General features: G+C 50.0%; 3 protein-coding genes across 3 annotated transcripts in view; 1 reads left to right on the forward strand and 2 right to left on the reverse strand.

The window, feature by feature from the left end:
• Positions 1 to 481, reverse strand: part of KIF4A (kinesin family member 4A) — a 36606-nt gene extending 36125 nt beyond the window's left edge. Inside the window, 1 exon segment of the mRNA XM_075068745.1 lies at positions 394 to 481. The gene's annotated coding sequence lies outside the window, so the exon portion shown is untranslated.
• Positions 482 to 1362: 881 nt separating this feature from the next.
• Positions 1363 to 11575, forward strand: PDZD11 (PDZ domain containing 11). Its single transcript, XM_075068746.1, has 6 exons — positions 1363 to 1744; positions 4446 to 4529; positions 6014 to 6070; positions 6507 to 6605; positions 7931 to 7991; positions 9844 to 11575. The coding sequence occupies exons 1-6, from the start codon at positions 1658 to 1660 to the stop codon at positions 9882 to 9884; spliced, it is 429 nt and encodes a 142-aa protein (XP_074924847.1). The 5' UTR covers positions 1363 to 1657; the 3' UTR covers positions 9885 to 11575.
• A 2006-nt stretch (positions 11576 to 13581) lies between these two features.
• LOC116834719 (START domain-containing protein 10-like) lies at positions 13582 to 20505 on the reverse strand. Its single transcript, XM_032797009.2, is given in 7 exon segments — positions 13582 to 15138; positions 15949 to 16001; positions 16305 to 16422; positions 17186 to 17289; positions 17753 to 17900; positions 20153 to 20431; positions 20434 to 20505. Coding segments are annotated over 7 exon segments (957 nt in total). The 5' UTR covers positions 20467 to 20505; the 3' UTR covers positions 13582 to 14916.

The raw sequence follows: 20505 nt of genomic DNA on the forward strand, positions 1-20505 counted from the left end.
ACCTGACTGGTTTTAGGACTGCTACTTACAATTTCGGTGCTAGCCTTGAAACTAACCAGAATCAGGTAATTTCACTCTGACAATGTATGGGAAAAGGATGAACAGCAACAGAAAGTGCTATACATTAGAAAGAAAGACCAAAAAACACTAAGACTAGGGAACATGCGGAGTAGTAAAGACCCCATTCTCTCTCCTCAGCAGCAGGTGGTGGCTACACTTCTGGTCAACGATTGCTGTAGATTTTGCTGCAATCTCTCATCAATATTCTGCTATTAGGTGTCCGCAGCAGATTGCTATTTAGTTGGAAAGGAGGTTTTTGTTTCTCAGAAAAAAATAGTACAGATGGTAAAAAAAATATCAGTTTTAACAGGAGGAAAGAAGCATTTTTGTCACCTGAGGCTCTGGAGAGAGATGACCAGCTTTTCACCTCCCTATTCCCAAAATGATGTACAACCTTCACTTCTTTGAGCCTCAGTTTCTGTGTCCAGTCACCATAGTAACCGAGCCCCTTCTGTAAGAGAGCATCATCAATCCACACCATCAACAGACATGGCTCTGCCTGCCCCAGAGCTTCCCACGGGTGGAATCGTGACAAACCGACCACGAAGAAACCTCAATAACATTCATGAACGCTCCTTGGAGAGAAACCAACAGAGCCCAGGCTTGGGCTGACTCAGGCAGCACCAGCGCCTCGGGGGAGGCGGGCACAGGGCTCCACTACCCCAGCCATGTCGCGGGGAACAAGGGTGGGAGGAGATGGCGAGCGGACCGCGGTGTTGGCAGGGGCCTCACGGCCCACAGCCGGCTCCGCTCCTACCACGGGGGAGGCGGACGCTGCTCCTAGCTATACCCCCATTTCTCTAACCCCGGGGGGCTGAGGCGGGGCCCCGTGGGGAAGCCGGCGGGGGACACGGCCGAGCTCTGGAGCTGCCCAGCTCCGCCCGCCCCGCGCTCAGACGGTCACGGGGACGCCATAGGGTCAGCCCAGGCCCCCGAGCCAACAACCGGGGAAGCTCGGATCCCGCCACCCGCGAGCCTGAGCGGCTCCGGAGAACGGGCCGGGCCGCAGAGCCCCCGGGGAAGCGATACCTGCCCTCCCAGAGGCCCCGTGACAACGAATAGGCGCCAGCAGCCCGGGGCTGCGGAAAAGAACCGTCACCTGCCTAAACCTTCGGCCGCCACTTACTTACCCTTCTCCTGGTCCCGGAGCTTTAACCGCCAACATTCAAACCTGCCCCGCCTGCCAATGGCAGGGCCACGACGTCAGACGTCACCACGCTCGGGCAGAGACGTGCTCCCCACATGTAACCAGGGGCAGCACCTAGGGATGGCGTCATCGACCCGCGCTTTGTCACATGATCTAGGTCGGTCTCGGTCACATGATCGTGCTGTGGGCGCGGTGCGAGGAAGCCGGACGGTGAGGGGGTATCGGGGCGGGCTCCCTCTGGCGGAGCTAGGGGCCTGGACGCTGTAGGACGGGGCTCTTCTGCCACCGGTGCGGCGGGACGGGCCCCGTCAGCTGAGACTGCGGGGCAGCCAGTAGGCTGCTCTCACCCCGCCCTAGCTGGGAGCGCCGTGGGGTGCGGGTGGCTCCGCAGTTCAGTTGTCCAGGCGCTCACAGAACGACGCACTTTCTCCCTGCAGAGCCGCTCCCGCGATGGACAGCAGGATCCCCTATGACGATTACCCTGTCGTCTTCCTGCCGGCCTACGAGAACCCGCCGGCCTGGATCCCCCCCCACGAGGTCAGTGCTTGGCTTCCAGCGCTCTGAAAACTGGGGTGCTGGGCCTGGGGAAACTCGTTACAGCGATTTCTGCTAGGCTCGCTCGAGCTGGAATGAAGGTTCTTCTGAGAGCTCGGTTCTGAGTGAGCTGCCTTGGCTTAACCTGGGGGCAGTCTTCAGAAATCTCTTATAAACCTTTACAGCTGTAGGTGGTGCCAGTGATTCTCTTAAAATGAGCTAAGCATTTACAATCTCTTTGTCAGGTTCGGTAGATTGAGATGCAAATTGGATGGAGAATAGCTATTATAATTGTCTGTAACCTTTTTTAACGTAAACATCAACTATTTTTGTTAAATATTAATTCATTTTACACCAACAGCTTGCTCTGCCTTACAGATGGTTAAGACCACCAGTGCTTTGCCCCAGGAGCATGTAATTCAAGGTCCTCATCCTACATCTGCAGATGGACTTCTGCATGGAACTCGGTTAAAAATAATAGGGGTTCATATTAGTACAGAGATTCCCCCCCCCCATATTCATTGCAGGACAGGGGCCTAAATAAGAGATAAACCTGCTATAAATCAGAAAGCTGAACTTGAACTTACAAGCCACAACTTGATGTTGCTAGAAACTTCCATGAAATAAAATATTTAGTGAAAGCCATGTTTTAAATCTTGTTTTGCAGCGTTCACAGTACTGAGCCTAGTACAGGAGAACTCAAAGGTGAAATTCATTAATACCTCAAACTGCTTAATCTGATCTTTCCATCAAATATCAAGAAGCACAAAAAGTAAACAAGGTTATAAAATTTATTTTTGCTAGTTATCTCAGGCTTAATTAGTGACAGAAGAAACCTGTTTTAAAAGGATATATTTTACCTCTCCAAATAATCTTTTTGAAACTTGCCCCTGTGTGTGTTCCTGGTGTCCTCTTCCCTTCTGTTTTAATACAGGGGTTGCAGTCCCCCTTTATTACCATGGAGTTCCTATTTGCAGCAGCTGCTGGGGCTTTTTGGCATTGATTTGCTCAGATTTCTGACCAGCTCCAGCTATCACAGGAGCATCCCTTGAGTAAAAATGGCAGTCCTCTGCCTTGCTTGGGGCCACCACACCCAGTGTCCTTGACTAATGCACGGAACCTGTTCCACCCATAGCCACTTTTTTCAAACTTGACCAAAACATTTCCTGACTGCTGGGCCAATTAAGAACCAAACATTTCAGAGTGCAGGAAGTGGTACTATGCCAAGGTGTTCTAGAGGAAAAAGAAATGTGACCTACTGTCCTTCCAGGTCCCCCATCTAGACTGCATTGATCTACAGCAATTGTGCCATATCCTATTAAGTTTTGTTGTATGCATTAAAGGAGGTACTGAGATTACAACTTTATTTGGCCCTGGTCCTCTGAGCTAGACAGCAGGGTCTTTGGGTTTCTTGGGTGGACCAGAAAGCCTAATTTTTGGGGTAGGGATGATGCCTTTTATAAGAAACTGGATGAGAATGTGATCTGCTTAGGGCACAGTCAAAGCCCTGAAGAATCAGGTTCTAACCTAGGGGTGGGCAAACTTTTTGGCCTGAGGGCCACATTGGGAAACAGAAATTGTATGGTGGGCCATGAATGCTCACAAAATTGGGATTGGGGTGTGTGGGGGGAAGTGAGGGCTCTGGGGTGGGGATGAGGAGTTTAGGGTGCAGAATGGTACTCTGGGCTGCGATCGAGGGGTTTGGAGAGCAGGAGGGGGATCGGGGCTAGGGCAGTAGCTTGGGGAGAGGCTCTGAGTGGCACTTACCTCAGGCGGCTCCTGGAAGCAGTGGCATGTTCCTTGTCCAGCTCCTGCGCAGAGGCAGGGCCAGGCAGCTCTGCAGGCACTGCCCTTGCAGCTCCCATTGGAGCATGTAGGAGCCAGAGCAGGACTGAGTCGCGGCTTCCAGGAGCTGTGTGGTGCAGCCCCAACCCTGTGCCCCCTCTGGAGCGCCAGAGTGGGGCTGAGCCATGTGATGCGACCCTAACCCTACATCCCAACCAGAGTAGGGTCAAGCTGCATGGTCTGGCCCCGAACCCAGCATCCCAGCCAGAGTGGGGGCCAGCTTAAAATGGCCCAGTTTGCCCACCCCTGGTCTAACCACCTGATTCAACACATCCTTTAATATTGAGTGATAGTGGTTTAACATGTGATGCTGAGTTCTGGCTAGTACTGCCCTCCCCTCACAGCCTGCAGCCAACAGCAGAGATCCTTGCTTGTCCCCAATGGAATAAGGCTGTCACACTAGTTGTAGTGTGGTAGTGCACACAAGCTCTGTCAGGGTCAGGTCTCCATTGTGTTGGGTGCTGTACAAAAACATAGGATAAGACAGACCTTTCCTGGAAAAGTGTACATAATAACACAAGTGGGGGTAACAAGCAAATGGCGGTGTGTGTTTTTGGGGAGAAAGAGAGGGGTGATGGTAATAGGGATGAGATCATGCTGTAATGTAGCCTTGCTGAGTGTCAGCTGGTTTTGTGATGGCTCTCCTATAGCTGTACATAAGCACTTGATATCAATGACATGAGGAATCCCTGCTGGCCACCAGCCTCCCCACTTTTACTTGGCAGCATACCATAGATATCAAAAGTGCATCTTGAGCAGTGATAGCATGGAATTCCTGTCTGGGGTGCAGAAAACTCCTTGAGGGGATTATGTTCCCTGCTGATTTCAGGTCTCTTACAGCGGTTGTTGCATTTTGCAGAGAATTTGCCATCCTGACTACAATAATGAGTTGACCCAGTACCTCCCTCGCACTATTGTGCTGAAGAAGCCTCCTGGGGCTCAGGTGAGAACTCTGAGGGCATGGCATTAGCCATTTCTACAGGCCCAGCTAGGGTTGACTGCTGGTTGAGGCTTGACTGCTGGTTGAGGCTTGACAGCAGTGTGTGCAGTCTGGTGCTTTAGTATGTTCTTGTTCTGCTATGGCAGGTTTGCTTCACTCCAAGGCACAATATGCCCCCATGGTATGACTGTCCCATGGCCTCAGGGGATGGAAGATATGGGTCATACACAAATACTGTCTTCATCTACCGCTTTCTAGGGAAGCTGTTAGCAGTGAAGGATCAGTTCAGGCTCACCTCTCCAGCCCCCTGTCATGCAACAGTCTCATTCCACTGAGAGATGTAAAATCCTGCTTGGAGACCAGTCCATGGAGAGAGATGTTGGTGGGAGGAGGTAACCCCACACCTCACTCTGAGAAGGATATCATCCTTCTGCACATGCTAAGAAAGACATTTTGGAGGCAGTGGTGGCAAGTTGTATGGGCCTGTACTCCAGGAATATTCAGAGCACAGGGCCTCAGCTCCACCAATGTTCAGGGGCTGGTCTCTCCCCTGGTCTTGCTTGCCATCCCTACACGCCTCCCCCAGAGCATCTCCTAGCCCCACCAGCTGCCCTGAGCAATTTTAAAAGGGCCTCAGGGGCCGCCGCCACCACCAGCAGCACAGCAAGGCTAAAGCAGCTTCCTGCCTGCCCTCACTCTGTGCAGCACACCACTCCTGGAAACGGCTGGCACATCCCTGCAGCCCCAGGGAGTGCAGGGGTGTGTCTGCGCACTGCCTTTGCCCCAACTCTGCCATTGGAACTGTGGCCAATGGGAGCAGTGGGGGTGGTGCCTTCAGGCAGCAGCATGGGGAGACGCCTGCCCAGGAGTCACATTGCACCCCTCATCCCCCTCCCAACCCCACTGCCCCAGCCTGGAGTCTGCATCCAAACTCCCTCCCAGAACCGTAGGCAGTTGCAGGGGGAAACTTGGACCCATTTTGGACATCAAAAATTATACAAACCTCCCACCCCTGGGAATGGGGCTCCTGTTACCAGGGTGACTCCCTCTCCTACTTTTATCACTTGTTAAAATGTTTTCTAGATAATAAACTGAAACTGTCCCTAGAAATTGGGGACCAGGGCATGAGAATTCTGCTGGCCTATTCTTGGGTGATGGCTGACACTTATCCCCCCCAGGCAGTGGATGTCTTGTGGTTGAAGCACAGGATTGGGACTGAGAAAAGCTTGGGGTTAAATTCCCAACTGGGCCATTAACCTCTACTGCTACTGCCCAGCTGTAAAATGGGGATGATGCTTCACAGGGGGGTGCAAGGATTGCCATAGAGATGCCAGTAGAGACCCTGAACGCTTCAGGGTGTTGTCTGAACCCATGGGTAACAGCTGTAGGTTCTGAAGGCTTTCCCCTGCTGCCACTGGAGCAGAAGTCCCTGTAGCTGGCAGTTGTTCACATTCCATTTAACTATGAATCCTATTTTCTTCTCACAGCTGGGCTTCAACATTCGAGGAGGAAAGGCCTCCCAGCTGGGGATCTTCATCTCCAAGGTACTTCAGTCTCTCTGCCATTCTCTCTGCCACTTTGTCTAGCTGTCTAATGCTTTTTGGACAAGCTAAACTAGCAGAGTTTACCTATTTGGGGCTGATTTAGACACTGCCTGGAGCTCTAAAACCCATTGCTGTGAAATACCAACTGCCAAAGGATCAGCAATTAGGGACAACCTAGACTATACCACATCTGATTCCAATCTCTTATCCCTGTAGCTCTAATAAATCTCAGTTCTGACCCAAACTCCACACCCTGCTGTTTTGAGTGGAGCAGAGGTAGACACCACAAAGTGGAAATACAGCGGCTGAGTGGTACTACAGAGCTCTGGGGGGGTCTAACTTGACCTGTTTGGGGAGGGAACTGTGGACTGGTGGCTCTGCATAGTCTGATATGTTGGTTTGACTGACTTGGCCATCTCTTCTCTTCCATCTCTAGGTGATCCCTGACTCAGATGCACACAGAGCAGGGCTGCAGGAAGGAGACCAGGTACTGGCAGTTAATGATGTCGATTTCCAGGACATTGAGCACAGCAAGGTGAGAGCTCCCCCTGCTGCTCCTGCCAGGGGATCATATACTGCTTGTATCCATTTGAAATACATAGGGCTTGGCTACACTTGCAAGTTGCAGCGCTGGTGAGGAGGTTACAGTGCTGCAACTTACCAGGTGTCCACACTTACAGAGCTCATCCAGCGCTGCAACTCCCTTCCTGCAGCGCTGGCTGTACACCTGGTCTGCTACGGGTGTAGTGAATCCAGCACTGCTGATGCAGCGCTGCTCATCAGGTGTGGACACTCACCAGCGCTGTTATTGGCCTCCAGGGTATTAGGAACTGTGGGATACCTCCTATATACAACAAACCGGAAGGTACTCCCCGGAGCTACTTATCTAAAAAACAAACACAGCTGCTCTTTGCTGCAGTGAGCGAGCCAGCCAAGGCTTTGGAATGTTCACAGCTGTTTGCTTGAGGAGACAAACAGCACAGCCGGGGGGGGAAGTCTGTTGTAGAAGCTGCTTATCTGGTCTGAAGCCTTTTTACATTTGAGAGAGGGGTGGGGGAAATGGCCAGAATTTGCAAGGCAGGGAGCTGTCACAGTGTCTGGTCCAAAAATCCACTCTCTCTGTCTCCCGCAAGCTCCCTGTCACACTCCACTCCACCCCCTCTTTTGAAAAGCACGTTGCAGCCACTTGAATGCTAGGATAGCTGCCCACAATGCACCACTCCCAACAGCGCTACAACTGTGGCCACACTGCAGCGCTGGCCCTACACAGCTGTACGACCACAGCTGTAACTACCAGCGCTGCAAAAATGTAAGTGTAGCCATGCCCATAGAGAGAAGGGGGTTTAAGGGAAGTGAGGCAGGAGGCATGTGCAGTGAGGAGAACTGATCCTGCCCCCCACAGCATCACTCTAGCCTAACCTGCAGTGTAGGCATGCTCCTAGACCACTATTCTTGACTCACTGTGCCTGTGGGCAGCTCCCATCTCCCCACCTATAAAATAGGAGAATGATCCTTGTCTACTGTGAGATTCTTCATTAAGAGCTCACTCTTGATTTAAAGAAGTGAGCAACCCTAAAATGAGAGAAGCACAGAATTGGTCATCACAAGCCTGCTATAGGATGAGTGGGGGAGAAGCCCACTATCCCTTCCTTAATGTGTTATGGTTCAGGCCTGACTCCCAGAAGTTGATTGGATGCTAAAGCATTGCACTTAAAGCAGCAGCAGTAATCAGTGCAAGTTGTGTACTGGGGGTTGGAATCTCCAGCTGGGTTGGAGGGGTGGCATTAGGGCAGGCCCCTTAGAACTAATTTCTGCCAGACCCCTCTGTTCATGTAGTGACTCCCTTACTGCTGCTTCCAGGCTGTCGAGATCCTCAAGACTGCCCGTGAGATCATCATGCGAGTGCGTTACTTCCCCTACAGTAAGTTCCTGTTAATTCCCTCTCCCATGACTCAACTGCTTCTGAAATCCTGATTGTGAAGCCTGATGCCTTGCATCCTAGCAAGGGTATGTGCTAACTCCAGCTGAACAAATACTAAAAATTTAGAGTCAAACATAGGATTAGAGTAGCAGGCTGCTGATCAGAAACAATTGCTGCTTTGATCTCTCAAGATTTTATACTAGTCAAATACAACAGTAAATGAGTGACATCAAGTACCTCCATATAAACTGGTCACGTTCTCGCAAGACAAGGTTTAAACAAACAACTGAACAGCTTAAACAGGTTCTTGGAACAGCAAGTTCTAGAGCACACAAGCAGCAATTTTAGTCTAAACTCAGGAATTGCTTCAGTAGATAGAATTTGAATAACTAACAGTGGATGCAATTGTTAAACTTTCTCAGGGGAGGAAACATGCCAAATAGTGGTGGCTTTTTAGAATGGAGAGTCTTTTTAAAAAGGAGATTGAGCAACATGAGCAAGTTTTAAAGCCTTAGGGGTCCGCATGCTAAGCAACCAAGGTACAAAGATGCAAGAAAACCCAGGTGGTAAAGTGACATGTTTGGCTCAAAGAACCTTGAACAAGTATCCTTCAGAAAGTGGAAACCCAACCCTAATGAGGCCAGTAGAGAGAAGCAAACTATGGCAGTCGAATTGGATGGAAATTAGACAGAGCAAATAGCCAGGGCCACAACCAGAAAGATATCCTTTAAATCAGAGATGTAGGATATGAGTGTGTTAAACCTCACAAGTCTATCAGGAAATCAAAAGGGGTAGGTAAAAAAGATGAGGATGCTGCAGTGAAGCTAAGTGATTTCTTTTCATCAATCTTCACGATGGAAGGTGGTATGAGATAGTGCCTCACCTTAGTTAAGATCAGGTGCCTGAACCGGAGTGTCAAAGAAAGTGCTAGAGCAAGCTGACAAATCAAAGGGCACCAAATCCCAAGATTTAGCTCAACTTTCAAGAGTGCTGCAGGAATTTAGGAATGAAGTGGCTGAGCTGCCAACAAACATGCCATTAAAATCAGTTGCTAGAGAGCAATCCAGTGAGTGTTGTATTCAGGCTGATCCCAGACCTTAAAGCTGTCACCCTCACTGCAGTAGCATCGATTTCCTTACTACTAACTGGACATAGTTCCATATAGAGCAGGCCCGCACAACATGCGGCCCGCGACGGGGATTCGTAGGGCTCTGGGCTGCCCACAGTGGCTGGGAGCCTGGAGCCCTTTCAATCTCAGCTGTGGCCGGGGTTCAAAAGACAAGTTGCCCACAGCAGCAGGGAGCCCAGAGCTCTTTGATTCCCAGCCGCAGCTGGGATTGAAAGGGCTCTGGGCTGCCCGCAGAGATTCCTGGCCGCGGCTGAGATTTAAAGGGCTCAGGGCTCCCCGGCGGCTGCGGGCAGTCCAGAGCCCTTTAAATCCTGGCCGCAGCTCCAACGGATGGGCTGGGACTGGGATTTAAAGGGCTCAGGCTCCCCTCAGCAGCAGGAGCTCTGGGCCCTTTAAATTGGTCCTGACAGCTCCCAGCCACCTCTTCAGCTGGGAGCCCCGATTGGTTTAAAATCAAGTATCACCTCCCCAGCCCCAACCTTCCTTTTTGGCCCACAGCTGTTTTGGTGGGGCAGCTGCTGGGGGAGAAGGGTTTGTTTCTGCAGGGCCAGTAGGTCCTGGGGGGAAGGTGTTTCCACAAGGATGGGGGGTTTTGGCCCTCACTGCTTTACAAGTTGTGGAGGCCTCATATAGAGCAATGCCTGCATTCAAATAGCACCACCTGAGCCCATTCTGTTTGTCCTACTCTTATCAGCCTCACTAATGCCTGCTTTTCCCTTCCAGATTACCAGAGGCAGAAGGAGAGAACTGTTCACTGTCCCTGATAAGGTCCCCTTAGTAATGGCTGCTCTGCCCTGCAGTTCATTGGGTCACAACAAGAAGACTCTGCTCTCCTCAGCATTGGGGAGATTTGACACTAAACTAGATTTTCCTTCAAGTTTCAGCTTCGGGCAGAGGTGTGACTATCCTGCTGGCTCTGTGGCTCTCAGCTCCCACAAGATCCCAGCTCTGCTCTCTGTACTGATGGACCCAACCTCTTCCTGTTGTTTACACCATAGAGTCAAGGATGTGGCAGGGCAGGGAGCTGGGCTCCAAGCTCCAGTTTCTGGCTCAGGCACTGCACTGCAGAGGTTGATGGAGAAGTGGGGTATGGAGGATGCTGGGGAATGAAGGGTGGCTTCTGTAGCCAGACTTGTATCCATGGAGTGTCTGTCTGTTCCAGTATGTGATTGCTTCTTTGAAAGGAGATTCTTATGGGGTGCTGCTCTTGCCCATTTCAATGAGGTGTGAGGCCAAAGAGGGTGGGTCTGTATACATGCACCATGTCTGACTTAGAGCACAAGATAATGGGGCTGTGGTGCTGATTCTAAGCCAAGCACAGAGCAGGCTTTTTCTTTCCAATGTGGTCTTGAATGTCTTTTGCCCTATACATCATGCACTGCAAAATTGTATGACACTAATGAAGCAGCTACTGCTTGCTGTGTTGGAGGGAGAAAGTAGCTGGCAGAACCTGGCATGGGCACAGCCAAGCTGCCTCTGCATAATTCACCATCCATTGGGGTTTCCTTTAGAAGTAGGCCCTGTACTTTGTTCACAGCACAGTAGCACTTGGGCTCTGGGGAGGTAAAAGGAATAAGCGCTCTGTGGTAAGAGAACCGGGGGTAGTAATTAACTGCTTAGGAGATGGACTCTGCCTTCTTCTTGTTGTCCAGTGGCCACTTGCTGCAGCCTGACATTGCCATCTTCCCGACTTTTAGAAGATGAGCAAACTGTTCAGCCCCTTTTATGGGCATGGCTAGAAATCTTCCTCCACCTCCTACTGCTCCTTTCTAGGGCAATGGATTGGTTAGGACCCAGGGAAGAGAGAGGAGGTAACTTCAGTGAACTTTGTGTCTGTCCAGCCATTTTCCTGGATTATAAGATTAGGGCATATGTTTGTATCCCATCATGACTTCACGGGGGGGGAGAATTCTTGACTTGTTTCCAAATCATGCTTGCTGTGGTCTAGCACCAAACACAGTTGTTCTGCTAGGCTCCTTGTGTGGCACTACTGCTTTCATTATTAAGCATTTCCTGCTGATGATGTGGTGGATATTATCTACTGAGGACACATCCATCATTCTGCACTACTCACACCATTTGTCCCTTTACTATTATCTCCTGTTAAGATGCCCAGCCAGCTGTAAAGGGGGAGGTACCTGCACTCATCCATCCCTCACATTCCATCTATGTAAGCAAGTCACACAACCTACTATTGAATTAACTGGATGTTGGCTGTTTATGAAGCAAAAGAGAACCCACCATGCCCTATGTGGGGAAGCTTACTGCAGTGCCTCTGAGCAGCTGACTTCTTGGTAGGAAGCACAGCAGTGAGGTGGTGTCATTATCCTCAAAGCTTCTTTGCTCTTGCCAAACAGGATCTGGGGCTAGGTCTGCCTTCCTGGGCTGGGATTTGTTCTATCGCTTTGTAGGCACCTAAAAGTCTTAATAAAAATAAAGTTAGTTTTGAAGTCTGGCTCCTGTACTATGTTTTAATTCCCTCCCAGGAAATGAATGTGGTCTGATGAATTGTACCGGCCCTTCCCACACATGGAGGAAGTACAGTGAGCACAGCTCAATTGACATCAGCATTGGAGGCTAAAGTTATGTGCAAGACTCTGTCCTTAACTTCTACAACTGCAGGCACTGAAAGGGACCCTTGGCACAAATAGGGACACTTTCTATTGCCCACCATTGTGATTACTGGTTCAGTTCCAGAGGTGGGAACCATAGTGCAAGTCAAGCCAAACACTGAGTCAATTTGACCTTCTCTGACAAGGAGTCTGGGATGTGCCACTTAATCCCCTCCTGTGGCAGATGGTGTTCTCACTTCTGCTGGAAGTTCCAGTAAACACTGCTGTTAGCAACACTGAGACTGCCTCTTCAAAAAAAAAAAAAAAAAAAGCCAGATTGCAGGAAAAGACAGCTCTAGGCCCAGTTTTTGCACCTATATGCCAGGGTTACACAGTCTTCTCCCCACCCCCAGTGCTTTGGACTCAACCCAGGGAATAAGGAGGTGAAAACTGAGGACAGAACTAACACAATGACTTGTTCTCAGTAAATCAAAACCTAACATGAGTTGGCAGCCTCACTGCTACAGGCCAACTGCTGCCAATAGGAATAATGCCCTGGGGACAAGGAACCCAAGGTATCTCCACAGCAGAGACGGATGAAAGTAGCGCAGAGGGCCCAGGCCCTTCCCTCATACTGACCTGCCTTTATAGCACACCCATGGACAGAGTTCCACTGGCCTGGAGAAGGAACACAAGTCTTATCATTACAAGCCAATCTCACAGCCCACAAATCCAACAACTGCCTTCAAGATTAATTTCTCTCTAGCTTCATCAGTGTCACCTGCTTGAGCAAGCAAACATCCTGGGGGAAAGTTCAATGAGCAGTTCCACACCCAGCCTCCCAGAGCCAACACCTACCATGTGTTGCAGAATGGAGAGTGCAATGCGCAAATAGGCGTGACAGGATTGAGCAGTGCTCAGCACAAACAAGTGTATTTGCATAGGGTCTTTTAACAGGAGACTCCAGTCAGGCCCACTGAGGGGCCTATGGCCAGAGACCCATGGACTGTGCCTAACTTACCTGCACACAGATGACTACAAACCCCCAGAGACAAACCCTAAAAATTCTCACTGAACATTCAAGCTGCTCATCCTATTTGTTAAGAGCAGGATCCTCAAGTGCAGCACTAGCTCCATCCATTTTACATCTCAGCTCCGGGACTCAGTCAACCTTACCATGCTCTAGATGTCCCTAAACCTCTGACTGCTAGAAGGTGGGACTAGACAACAGGGGATGGATCACTCAAATTGCCTTGTTCTGTTCACTCCCTCTGAAGCATCTGGAACCTGCCACTATCAAAAGACAGGATACTAAGCTAGATGGATTCTGGTCTGACCAGTATGGCCATTCTTATGTTCTTACTAGAACTGTAAATTAATCTCAGTTAATGCATGCAATTAACTCAAAAATTAACACTTTTAGTGAGCACTAATCACATCTCTGCAAATGGGACTCAGTGGTGGCCAGGTAGGGAGGCACCAACTGGGCAAGGGGGGGCCACTGCTCAAGCCACCATACTCAGGGGTGCTGCTGCATGCCCCTGCCACCCTTCTCCACTGTGGCTCCCACCTCTCTGCCCCTGGCCAAGCAGCTCCCGACTGGGAGCCAGCCTCCTGTGCAGAGTGGGGTGTGGAGGCTTATGCTGAGGTGTTCCCCTCTCCTTGCCCATGTAGCCAGTCACCACTGAGCTGAGTCCAGGGAATGGGGGAACTTTGCTGCTGGCTCAGAAGTGAGTGCTGCTGGCTGCAAAGAAATATGCTGAAAGAGACTGTTCTTCCAATACACACCAAACCAAAACTATTGGCAAAAAAAAAAAAAAATGTAAATAAATGGTATTCTATTGTTTAACAGGTATTCTATTGTTTAAAACTGCAATTAATCATGACTTTTTTAATCTCATGATTGTGATTTTTTTTTTTTTTTAATCATTTGGCAGCCCAGTTCTTACCACTCCAAGTCAATTTCCTGTCACCTTGATAACAAAGCCAATCTGCTCCCCTGAGACTTATTTGCCTCTGTCCCTTTCCAGCTACCTATCACATCACCCCATTCAATACAAGCCTGCTTTGCTGGGGTCACGTTCAGCCCTGAGGAAACAGGGTGAAATCCCAAGCTCTGGCAATAATAAACTTGGGTCAGTCTTCAAAGCCTTCTGGGGCATGCTCCTCCCGCCTGCACTGGAGCTGAATTCTTCAGCTCTGTCAGGGAGCATCACATGAACTCTGAACAGGCAAACAGGTTTCTCCTCTCTCCCCAGAAGTGCCCCAGGAGGTGGGGATGTCTATCCTTCCCAGACTCACCCCGTTGCCCATTTCTGTAGGAGGGTATGTAGTCTAATGCTATCCAGTTCTTAATGGCTCTCAGAATACACAGGCAAAAACTCTCAGGTTGGGGCAGCATTAGCACTTCAGGGAGCAACTCCCACCAAGAGGCAGCACAGCACAGTTGGCCAGATGCATTATGGATATTTTTACCTTAATATGAAGCAACAGGTCTTGGTCATAGTACAGAAACAGCACCTTAGAGACTAACATTTATTTGAGCATAAGCTTTCGTGGGCTAGAGCCCACTTCTTCGGATGCATAGAATGGAACATAGAGTAAGGAGATATAAATGCATACAGAACACAAAGAGGTGGAAGTAGTCATACAAACTTTAAGAGGCTAATTAATGTCATCTTAATTAATTAGACTCTTAGAGTTGATATGACTACTTCCACCTTTTTGTGTTCTGTATGCATATATCTCTCCTTACTCTATGTTCCATTCTATGCATCCAAAGAAGTGGGCTCTAGCCCACGAAAGCTTATGCTCAAATAAATTTGTTAGTCTGTATCTACAAAAAGAACAGGAGTATTTGTGGCACCTTGGAGACTAACACAGCTGCTACTCTGAAACCTGCCATAGTACAGAAAGATCATCGAGCAGAAGAAATTCATACCATCCTATCAGATGTCACTGATAATTTCCCCAAGATTTACCCTGCTCACTGCGAAAGCTGTTTCAGCACAATGGACCCCAGATGCTCCAAGCTCCCCACGCAGCCACTGTCCTCTGTTCCCATCCTGATGGAAACGGACACCCCTCTATGCTTGAGACCTAAACATGGTCTCTTGGCTCATGACGGGAAGAACTACAAACGCTGGGCATAAAAATACATTTCCCCCCCTTTAATGTAAAATTGTCAGGAAGAGTCCAAACACAGTCCAGTGCAGTGTTGTTCCTGGAAGAGAACCAAGCAGCATCAGTTCTCAGAGCCACTATGGTCTCCCCTCTCGTCCTTCACCTCTGACAGGCTGCTCTCATCAATGTTCTCCAGAGAGGCAGCGTGCTGGAGCGCCAGGTCTGACAGCATCATGGTGGGGAGCTTGTTCTGCTCAGGATACAGCCAGGGCTTCACACTGACATTGTGCTGCTGTTTCCAGGAGGGGTATTTCAAGCAGGCCTTTTGCATCTTCTTCAGCATCTGAAGAAAGCAGAAGAGGGGATCAAGAAAATGCAAGCAGCCTAGAATCTGAGCACTACCAGACCCCCTGCATTTTCTTACGTATTTAATGCTTGGGAAAGGGTGGGTGCTGTGCAGTTACCTGAGCCAGGTAGAGGGGGCAGACCTGAGTGCATGGAGAGACTAATACTGTACAGTTCCATACAGGAGCATTTTCCATTTGTTTGGATAAGCAATCAGTATCTTCAATAGATCTAAGGATCTCATTGTGCTTCAGTTGCTTCTCCTCTAGGAGGCAGACAACTATTAACCTCATTTTACAGATAGAGAAATGGAGGCTGAGCCAAAAAGTCACTGTGACACCTTGGTCAAATCCAAGGACAGAGCTGGGGACAAAACCCAGGATGCTGACCCATGCTGCAATCTTGTGTCTCAACTACACCTCATGCCAAATAGATTCCCCCACAGTTATGCCCTGCAGTCCTGACCTGTGCCTTCCCCACTAGTCCAAGAGCTCAGAGGATGCTGAACCTCAGAATGCAGAATCCAGTGGTCACAAGCTGGGGACCCCAAGACAAAGCATTGTGCACAGGTTTTTCACCTCTCTGATGTATCAGAGGTCAGTCATTGTCAGATGTTGGACTAACTGGTACAGCACATTCTAGTATCAAATCCAAAGATACCTAGGATGCCCCCATTCTCATTACTGCTCAGGTCTGTACCTGGAAAGTCTAAGGACATGTTAGATCTCCACTAACTGCCAGCCCTTTCCTCTAACTATGAGCAATGGCTGATCCTTATTACCCACTACTCAGGAGCTCCTTCACTCACCCTTGGTGCCAGGTACTGGGAAGCTTTATTCACAACCCACTTTGGCAGTTTCCCTAATGCACAAGAAAGGTGGAGAAATAGAATAATTAGTGAGCCATGGCAGAAAAATGCTGCATTTGTGCCAGGGTGCAACTGCACGCAATGCTCCAGCCCCTCACCAGGGTACAACTGTGAAGCTGCAAGATCATCTCCATGGCAAGTTGCAAAGTGACCCTAGATGGATGCCTAAGACGGAAATGTGTGGAAGAAAGCAATACAATTTATGCCCTGTATAAGGGAGTAGAATGTCTGTTCACTTAGACCTGAAGTTGCCTCATCTCCTTGCACACCCACAAGGGATACAGAGCCAGACTCACCTTTGGGGTCCACCTGAGCCAGGTAAGTCAAGGTGCAGCTGTTTGGTCCAGTCGACTGCACCAAGTACCCCGCCAAGATAGAAACAGCCCTTACCAGGTCCTTTCGGGGAGGATATTGCTGTATGGTGAAATCAGACAAACTCTGTCACCTTCCCTGGACTCTCTCTCAGACTTGGTGTTATACACACAGGGCAATGGGACTAATCTAGAGGCTCAGACATGGTACCTGGTCTGTAAAGAGTTAGCTGCGCAATACATATCCCACAATAATAAAAGGTCCCTGCACACCCAAAGGGACACGGGGACTGGCTACATACACTCTAAGGGTACGTCTACACTACCCGCCGGATTGGCGGGTAGCGATCGCTCTATCAGGGATTGATTTCTCATGTCTACACTACATGTGATGTAAACGTGATAAATGAATCCCCAGTCGCTCTCCTGTCAACTGCTGGACTCCAGCAGTGCAAGAGGCAGAAGCAAAGTTGACAGGGGAGCCGCAGCCATTGATCCAGCGCTGCGAGGATGCGAAGTAAATAATTTTAATTCGATCTAAGATGCGTCGACTTCAGCCACAAGAAAGGGTAGCTGAAGTCGACGCATCTTAGATCGACTTCCCTCCCGCCCCCACTCCCACAGTGTAGACCAGGCCTAAGACATCAGTAAGGGGTGGTAGATAAAGTGTAGCTCAGGTTAATAAGAGCCAGAGTCACATTCTGCTCAGAGTATCCTTAACTTGTAATCCAGACAAACTCCACCCAGCTCATGACTGTAGCTGTGGGGTGGAGTCATTCATCAAGGAGGCAACTGAGCAGGCACTACTGAGATTTCCATGGAAGCATGGGGCCATGTAATTAAACTCTTCCCTCCCCCTGACTCACCGGGTGTTTGACAGAGAAGTTGATGATCATGTAAGATTTATCCACAACCTGCCAGGATCGCAGTGTCACCACGTCTCTGTTCTTTAAGGGCTTTGGACACTTCCCTAGCCAAGAAGGAAGCAAAGTCTCTTCAACTCATCAGTGATAAGAGTTGCAGGAAGTGCAGTCACACTAGGGGGCGTGTTCTACCTTGCCTGCATTCACCTGTCAGGTGAGGTTAGTGATCTCTCTATATCCTGCCACCAATGCCTCCCCTCATCTCTTAAGAGCCCAGCTGATCTTTGTTAGCAGCCTCAACAGATGTGCCAAGGATGAAATGAACCCAGGTGACTGAACTCCCCTCTCCTCTTAGAAAGTCCAGTGGGCTGAGGCATGGGAAGCTTGCCCTACTGCTGACTAGATGGTATCTATTCAGGGCATACAGAATGGGTTCAGTCTTTGCTCCTTCCTACTCAAGGAAACTGGATGATCCCTGCACTTGTTTGACTCAGGATTTCAATTCTCTGGGGTTGATCGCACATCCTGCCGCACTCAGCCAAGCAGAGCAGCCCCCAAGCCATCACTCACAGGAGTAGTAGCCCACATCAGCATTGGTGGCAAGCCGGGCAATGTCATGTGTGTCAATGACGTTCATGTCCCACTTCCTGCGATACTCAATGTCATGCAGCACATCATATACCGTCTCCGCTGGCACATCTTGGATGTCAATGCAGCACTGCAGGCAGGAGTAGGACCACAACCACAGTCAGATCACTGGCTGGCTGGCCCCACCCCCATACTACTGATTGGAGCAGCTGACTTGATCCATGTATAGGGAAGAGCTCATCCTCAGCTGGGCTCCCACTTGTGGGGAAGTGTGCCAGCCAGGCTAACATTATCCCTTTACAAATCACTGGAACCCTCCACTCAAAAAACACTTTGCAAATTTCCCCTCACAGTGGGTTGATATGATGAACAGAGAGGGAAGCAACTCACCTAAGATCAAAAACAGGGATAAGGACAAAGAATCCATTCCAAAGTAACAATACTTATTGCCCTTGAAACATTCAGCAGAGACAAATGCAAACAGACCAGTGTTAAAAGCCCTATCCCATAACTAGACAAATCCCAGTCCGCACAACAACCAGACTCATGAACAAGAAGCACATGGCACAGGCTTCCATAACTAAGGTACCACCACACATGCTGGTGCAGAAGAATGCAGAAGGGAAGTATGTAAGCAGAGCAAGTCAGAGCTGGATACTATGTTCCAATCTCCAGATAGAAGCAACCAGGCAGACAGTGGAAGTATCCAGTCTTACACAGACGACTCCGAGTGGAGATGCACAGTAGGCCCCCTCAATGGCTTGTGGCTGCCCAGAATTCAGGAGCAAATAACAGGTCTGTGAGATCCCAGAAAGAATAGCTTTCCTGTTACTGGTTCAGAGAAGCTGCACCTGTAGTTCCAATCTTATCACCCTGTACCAGACTTCAGCCACTTACAGTGGTGTTTGTCAATATAAGGGTTTGGCTACACTTGCAGCTGTACAGTTGTATAGGGAAAGCACTGCGGTGTGGCCACACTGACAGCTACCAGCACTGCAGCGTGGCCACATTTGCTGCGGTGTTGGGAGTGGTGCATTATGGGCAGCTATCCCAGCGTTCAAGTGGCTGCAACAGTGCTTTTCAAAAGAGGGGGTGGGGTGGAGTGGAGCGTGACAGGGAGCGTGGGGGAGGCAGAGAGAGTGGATTTTTGGAGCCGACACTGTGTCAGTTCCCTGCCTTGCAAATTCCGACCACTTCCTCCACCCCTCTCTAGTTCACTCTTAAATGCAAATAGCCTTCAGACCAGACAAGCAGCTGGTCCGATGGACTCCCCCCCGTGCTGTTTCTCTTCTCAAGCAAACACTAGCTGTGGACATTCCCTGCCTGCCTCTGCTCGAGCAAACAGTAGCTGTGTTTGTTTTTCAGATAAGCAGCTCCAGGAGCCCTGAGTTCACAACAAAACAAAGAGAGACATCATAACAAACAAAGGGAGTTCTTTAGTTAAAAGCATTATGGGAAAATTCCAGAGGTCAGTTACAGCATAGTAAGATTAATCGCTGCAGCATCAGCGCTGTTCTCTTTATTCCTCTCGTCCATGTGGAGTACAACCAGCGCTGTAATCAAGGAGATACAGCACTGCATGTGTCTTTCCAGTGTGGAAGGCGAGTAAGTTGCAGCGCTGTAAAGCCACTACCAGCGCTGCAACTCTCCAGTAGAGCCAAAGCCTAAGTTAATGATTTACAGAGAAAGCATAACTCAGGCTGCACTCTCAAGGCTGGTGCAACTCCACAACCACGCACTATGTTGTTCTATACCATATGGGCAAAGAAGACTCCTGTGGGGAAGGCTATCACCAGGGCAGATGACTTGATATGAAGAATAATTAACGCATCTCAGTGGCTACTTTCTTGGGAAGTTCACATCAGATTCCTGTGACCCAGATACTGGAGTGACAAGTGCCTCTGGGTCACAGATGTGTAACATGGCAAAGACAAGGGCCGTGTGAATTGCATACCAGGGAACAGACACACCAAAAACCATACAAGATGGTGACAATTAGCACAAATGGGCTCCACTACTTATCTTAGAGTTAATCAGTTACTCTAATTCTGGCACAGGCACTGGCCAAGCACTTTCTGGGGCAGGAGCCTAGCAACGTCTCTGGTGCCTAGTTTCTGTCTCCACGTGACACGATCCCCCAACTCCACTCCCAGACTACATTAGACCTCTGTTTGCGATAGGGAACCGGGACTACAAATAGTCAAACTCAGGGTGAGTGGAGCCTGCGGTGCCAGATCTGGGCGTGAGGCCTTCCAACAGCTCCCACAGCGAGCCCCGCTCCCAGGGGAGATCCAGCAGCGCAAAGCGGCCGCCAGCCTCCTGCAAGTGCCCTCTCCCAGCCCCACACTCCGTGCCCTGCCCTCCTGCCACCCCCTGGCTCACCTTGACGGTGTGCACGGCGGGGCCGGCGGGCGGGGGCGGCTGCACCCACACCCCAACGCCCTCCCGGCTGTATCTGCTCTGCCAGCCGCTCTCCGCCTCGCACTGATCCTGGAAGGCCCGGAAGGCGTCGGCGTCGGGCACCTGCACAGGCTCCATAGGCGTCGGGGAGCCAGCAAGGTCAGTAGTGGAAAGCGCCGGACGGGTGAACACAGGTACCGGCGAAGGACCCACCCGCTCGCGGCCACATACGCAATTGGCGTAATAGCTCCCGCCCCGCCCCTACCAGGTTCGCCCAGCTTGTCCCCGCTCCTCATTGGCTTCGCCTCGTTGAACCAGCCGCCATTCAGCCAACG

The sequence above is a fragment of the Chelonoidis abingdonii genome, chromosome 8, assembly GCF_003597395.2.
Source record: "Chelonoidis abingdonii isolate Lonesome George chromosome 8, CheloAbing_2.0, whole genome shotgun sequence".
In the NCBI taxonomy this organism is placed as follows: Eukaryota; Metazoa; Chordata; order Testudines; family Testudinidae; genus Chelonoidis; species Chelonoidis abingdonii.